We start from the raw sequence: 5,976 nt of genomic DNA, 5'->3' as shown, positions 1-5,976 counted from the left end.
CAACCAAGTTAAATTGGACGTGTTAAGCTTTTAGTGCTGAAAATAGGTCAAAAAAACAAAGAGAAAAAAAGATATTAGTGATTGATTATAAGCCTCTTAATGCCTTTTTATAAGATGATAAATATCCTCATCTTAAGATTCATACTCTACTAGTAAATTTAAAGCGGGCCAAGATATTCTCAAAGTTTGACCTTAAAGTAGGATTATGCAATTAGGGATAGATCTTATAGATTGATACAAAATAGCCTTTTGTATTCCTAATGCTAATACCAATGGATAATTATGTCCTTTGAGCTTAAAATTGCTCCATCACTATTCCAAAAGGCTATGATTCATATCTTCAAGCTCATTATCAACAATGTTCTGGTGTATGTTGATGAAATATTATTGTTTTTAGGATCTAAGGAAGAACATAAAGACCTATTGGCTAAATTTTACAAAATAATTCAGTAGTATAGGATCATACTCTCAGCCTGTAAAGGCCTTATTGGTGTAGCTTAGATGGAATTTCTAGGAATGATTGTTTAGGATAGACAGTATCAGCCTAACTCATATATTGCTTAGGAATTATTAAATTTTCTTGATGAAAACTTATCTAGAAACCAGATCCAATAGTTCTTAGGTATAGTAAATTACATTAAGGATTTTATGCCTAAAGTGTCTCATCATACTAGCTAGCTATCAAGACTATTGCAAAAAAATCCATTACCTCAAGAATCTAGCCAAACAAAAGATGTTTAGCATTTAAAGCAAGTTTGTTAGCATCCTCTTTCACTAAGAATTCCTGACAAAGGACAAAGAATTCTGTAAACTGACGTAAGTGATGACTATTGGGGAGCAATACTCATTGAGGAAGAAAATGGGAAGAGGCATTATTATACTTATGCCAATGGTGAATTTAAACCCTTTGAAAAGCATTACCACATAAAGAAGTTCTAATTGTGAAATGGGGCATAAAAAATTCAGCTTTCATCTCAGTCCTTACCACTTTGTGGTAGAAATGGACAATAAATCATTTCCAAAGATCTTCAATCAAAATAGAAAAATAATCCTTGAAGCTTAACTCCTTTGATAGAAGGACTAGTTCTCTTTCTATAAATTTATAGTTTAACATATCAAAGGAAACCATAATGCTATTGCAGATTACCTCACTAGATCTCAAAAAATGATTAATCTTGTAATAACCTCACAAATCTAGCCCCTCTTCATTCTAAACATCATGCCAAGCTAGTTTTCCCACCTGGATATAGTCCTAATATTGTCTATGAAGTTAACCACCTATTAGCTAGAAGAAGTTTGTTCTTTTGGCTTCAACTTCTTCAAAAAACCAAGATCTAGCCATAGCTTGAATTCTTTGATATTTAATCCCCATATCTAGCCATACCTTTCAAAGAGGCCCCATACTAGATGAAGCCATGTGGTATCTTTGGTCCCTCTCAACTCTCTATGCATATGCCCTAGCTTTTCCTCTATTGATCATTTATCATTATCTTCATAATTATGCCAATGAGGGATCAAATCTCTAGAAGTTTCTTGAGAATTTTCACCACTTCCCCAATGGTGTAAGGAACTCTTAAAAGTAATTGAAACCTACAATCAATGGAAGGTACCGTTGAATGAATAGAAGGCTTATTCCTTCTTTGTCATTCACCATTCCTACCATTTAGATAACCACAAGAATCTCTATATGGCTAACCAAGCATGTTTGTGGAAAACATCAATTAATTAGCCATCACATGAAAAACTAATCTCAAGTGAATTAAAATATTTTTTATATGAACTGAATAACTTTCCAAGTACAGATCCTAATATTTAGTGTTTGTTCATTCATCCTATTTCTTACCAACCTATCATCCCTAATGATTTTGTACAATATGAGTTTCCAGAATGGCTCTCTAGTATTATTGTTCAACAAGGATATACAATAAAATGGAATCTTATGATGGAGCATCCTCATCCCAAGGCACAAAATCCACTCTCTACCTTTTTCCTCTAGATAGCCAAGACCCTTACAAGATAGAGACTCAGACCTACTAGTTATTTCTATAGTTAAAAGACACACATGTCCCTAGATCCTCTCAAGATATGGATGAAGATTTTGATGAGGAATAGCTAGAGATTGATTTAGCCAAATGGCTTTAGAAAAAAGTAAAGACATGGCTCAACCTGTTGTAAGACCAAGAAAGCATCCACAAAAGTCTAAGATGATTGGAAGCTTATCGTCATGCAAAAGGAATCCATTCACTTTAATAATGTTTGTTAGTGTCAGCTTTATCCCTTAGTTAACTTTATCAAAAATTACTTTAATAATGTTTGCTTTTTTTAGTATTTTTATCTTTGGACAATTTTGTCAAAAGTAACTTTTACTTTTTGACAAAATCATATGCTTAGTCAAATCGACTGTCTTTACTTTTATCTTTAGTCATGTCTAGCTTTACTTTTGGAAAAGAGTGTGCTAATAAGTCCTCTTGTAATTATGGGTGTATTGTCTTCATCCTTCTCCCTTTATCTATAAAAGGGAGTCTCAACCATGTTGTAAGGCATAACTCATTTGGAGAAATAAAATCCATGCGTTTCTTAATTATGTCTCTCAAAACTCTCTCTCTCTCTCTCTTCTCTCTTAAAAACTTGATTCTATAATATCTTACTCCTATCATGCCAATGTTTATAGATACTCTGCACTTGCCTTTTTGAGAAACCTATGCATTAAAATGAATTCGACCATGATGCATAAGTGAGCCTATGTGACTATGCTTAGAAATTTGTGGGTTAAAATGTCAAGGAGTTGAGGATTCTAAAGCGGCCCTACTTTGCCTAGGAGAGGCATTGAGGGGCCTCACCTAGATCAACATACCTTAAGATATGGAGACACAAAGATTTCTAGGTCTAGGCACGCATGAGACCCACACTTATGGTTAATTGGTTAAATTAACTTGTTATCTTTTGACTGAACATAACCAATCATCATAAGTCATAGTTACCTAGAAATGGTCATTCAACTAAACTTAATTGGTTAATCTATATATAATAGAAATCTATTCCAAAAAGTGATCCTTATGAACAATAACAAAGGGTATTTTTGGAATTTGTTAGACATGTAAAATTTGGAACACTCCTCTTCCCTCTCAAAATATGAAGCACGTTGGGGGTATTTTTGGTTCAACACACTTTATTAGTAAAAAGTGAAAGGTATCTGATGCAAATTTTGAATAAATCTTTTATCCTCTGGTTGCTTCAATTATTTCTTGTCTAAAGCTAGCATATCCTGTACTCTAATAACAGTGGAGGAAAGTGATATTGGTCTCTTCATGAAATCTCTGTACAAGCATTAATGTACTCTCATTTACCCATTCTGAAAAAAAAAAACTCTAGCCTTTCAACCACCTCGTCACATCTATACCTTTAGAATCCAAAAACCCCAAGCCTCCACAAAACTCCATCGTCCCTTCCTTCCTCTTGATCGACAATTCCCATTTTTGTTCAATCCGACAACATTCTCGAGCTTGGCCCTTTTTCATAACCAACTTCGCGAGCTCTTCCCCCTTTCCTGCTAAGTCTACAACCATCGGCCATCAAATCTCCATCATCTCCTTCTTCAACCTTGTCTATCCTTGCTTTTTCGCTCCACAAATGGCTACCTCCAACCTTATGCCTCTAGCAAAAGATCTTCCTTTCTGGTTTTCCCAAGTGTGTTCAATCTGTTGACCTTCTGGTGTTTGACGCTCAGGTTAGTTCCTACTTTCATCATTTTCTTCTCCAAACTAGATAACCTTATAGTATTTGATGCTCAGGTCTGTTCTTATTATGCTAAAGCTCTGATTCGTGTCAAAGCTCGAGAGTTGTTTATCTTCAATTCGTCCACCTCAAGAAAATTGTCCCCTGACTTCTCATTTTTATCAGACGAGATATCACTTTTTCTATCAATCAGAGGACCTTCTTAAGCTATACCATCTCGATCATTGAACTTCAGGACCTCTGTTTTCTTTCCTGGTAAGGAGGCAAAATCTATTCTCTCTTTCGTGCTAAAGCTCAAGCTAAGAAAAAGCCCTAGCATTATAAATGAATCTTGTCTTTTGTGTTCTAATTTCCTCTATTGCAAGATATCCCATCTTCTTTTACAGGTTATCTGTCCTCATTCTTGACCCCCACCGCTTCTCCAAACGGAAATCATAACCTCTTTTCCCATGGCATCCACGGATGACCATCATAATCTCCTCAGCAACGTTAATCCAAGCAAATGCACGTGGTAGATACTGGTGAAGGTTGATGTTATTTATAGTCGGTTTGGTAAGGAAATTTATGAGCTTGACCCTGGATATCATGCACGATCTATCAACCTCATTGTGTTTGATGCTTAGGTGTGCTTCATAGTTTATATTTAATGGATATATTCATCCACATGCCATTGCCTCTAATATACCCTTAACAATTTTTCCCACCCAAATCATTTTTAGGGAACTCAAGTGGAAGTGCTTATTACTGGGCCTGAGTTGATGCACCCGTTTGGGAATATGTTTAAGGTGGACACGACATACATGATTACAAACTTAGTAGTGCACGATAGAGGTCAACTAATTCATAAGAAGTATCATCTTCGGATACTAGATATGACTCGAGTACGTGAATACTCCAGCAATTTTCTTGGGCACAACTTTAAGCTATACTTAGTTAAGGACTTAAAGATGAATAAGTCCTCTGCTTGCCATCTAATCGATGATCCTTTTTCACTCTTCTAATCTTACCAAGTTTTGCGTGTTATTTTCATTTCATGCCTCAAGTTTGTTTATTTTTTTTCCCTCATGTTGTAGATGTTTATATATTATAATCGTCTATATATAACTGTCTATATAAGTCCTCATGTTGAAGAATATTATAACTGTCTATATATTATCTGTGTAATGTATTTAAATATTAAGAAACCTCCTATTTGTTTTGACAGGTAGATGAGACAGTTATAGAGGAACCTATTTGCAATGGTCGTGCTAGGAAAGAAGGAGCATCTGACTTGAATGATATTGATGATCTTACTAGGCTTAATGACATGACTGCGTCTCAGATTGTTGCACCCATAGCTGTGCCTACGACTGTAAACATGAAAGGCAAGAGGAAGTATGCTCCAAGAAGATTTGTTGCTATAGATGAAACTACCAAGCCTCCTCAAGTTCATGTGCCTTCAGTTCCTAAGCAAGTAAAAGCCATCAAGCAGGAAAAGAAGTAGGCTAGCCTTCTGAGGAATGCGTCTCCGAGTTATTTACTCATTTAATTTAGGTCCTATCATGCTTGTTATAACACTTGTCCTGAGTGTTATCCAACAATTACATCATTTAAATAAATTAAGTGTGGTTAGGGAGTTGATTCTAAAACTAACTTAAAAAGCAAATTATTTAAATTACTAAACAAATAAACCATCACAAAATAAACATTTAAAATCTTTAGAAAAATTTGTAGGCTCTATCTATAGCGCACGGAAGCAAGTTAGATGAAAGCGAGATAAAAAGTTGCTGTCATGGCAGCATTAGCCCTCCCAAGCTAATTTTCGGGAGGCACTGTTCCATCATTTGACCTCCGATTGAAGTGATTTTAAAGATCACACGTCATTTTTAATAATTACTGGTAATGCACCAAATTTCAAAAAGATCTAACGATTGGATTAGAATTTAGACACTCTACAAGATTGGACAAACTTGCTATCATGACAGCACTTCTGAACTAACTTTCGGAGTGCACAATTTCATCATCTGACCTCTGATCGGAGCGATTCCAAGGCCCACATGTCACTTTTAAGGAGTATCATTAGCATACTAAATTTTGAAAAGATTCAACAGATGGATTGAAATTCGTGCATGTTGTAAAATTTAGTAACTTTGCTGTCATAACAGCATTAAATAGCTGTCATAATAGCACCTCACCTCCAAATCAATTTTCAGAGCGTGTCATTTTTCTGTATGATGTTCGATTGAGGTAATTCTAAAGCCC

General features: G+C 35.2%; 1 protein-coding gene across 6 annotated transcripts; it reads left to right on the top strand.

The window, feature by feature from the left end:
• Window positions 1–3,380: 3,380 nt before the first annotated feature.
• Window positions 3,381–5,353, top strand: LOC129287573 (uncharacterized). Of its 6 annotated transcripts, none has more exons than XR_008587735.1 (5): window positions 3,381–3,727; window positions 3,901–3,990; window positions 4,101–4,358; window positions 4,455–4,616; window positions 4,940–5,353. XR_008587735.1 is itself a non-coding variant. In XM_054923778.1 (5 exons), exons 3-5 carry the CDS (start codon window positions 4,267–4,269, stop codon window positions 5,216–5,218), a joined length of 462 nt encoding a protein of 153 aa, XP_054779753.1. In that variant the 5' UTR covers window positions 3,381–3,727; window positions 3,901–3,990; window positions 4,122–4,266; the 3' UTR covers window positions 5,219–5,353. The 6 variants fall into 6 exon arrangements, 4 of the variants coding, with proteins under 4 accessions (XP_054779753.1, XP_054779752.1, XP_054779754.1 ...); XM_054923778.1 differs by having other exon boundaries at window positions 4,122–4,287; XM_054923777.1 differs by having other exon boundaries at window positions 4,101–4,287.
• Window positions 5,354–5,976: the final 623 nt, after the last annotated feature.

Source organism: Prosopis cineraria, unplaced genomic scaffold (assembly GCF_029017545.1).
Source record: "Prosopis cineraria cultivar Desert tree isolate PC_DT_omini unplaced genomic scaffold, ASM2901754v1 PC12, whole genome shotgun sequence".
In the NCBI taxonomy this organism is placed as follows: domain Eukaryota; kingdom Viridiplantae; phylum Streptophyta; class Magnoliopsida; order Fabales; family Fabaceae; genus Prosopis; species Prosopis cineraria.
Note: the sequence above shows the minus strand (reverse complement) of the source record. Positions and strands in the feature narration are given on the sequence as shown.

Coding starts and splice junctions, on each gene's coding strand:
- LOC129287573 (XM_054923778.1), top strand. CDS start 4,267: ATGTTATTTATAGTCGGTTTG. Junction 4,288..4,454: donor TGTTATTTATAGTCGGTTTG/GTAAGGAAATTT, acceptor AATCATTTTTAG/GGAACTCAAGTGGAAGTGCT. Junction 4,617..4,939: donor GGATACTAGATATGACTCGA/GTACGTGAATAC, acceptor TTGTTTTGACAG/GTAGATGAGACAGTTATAGA.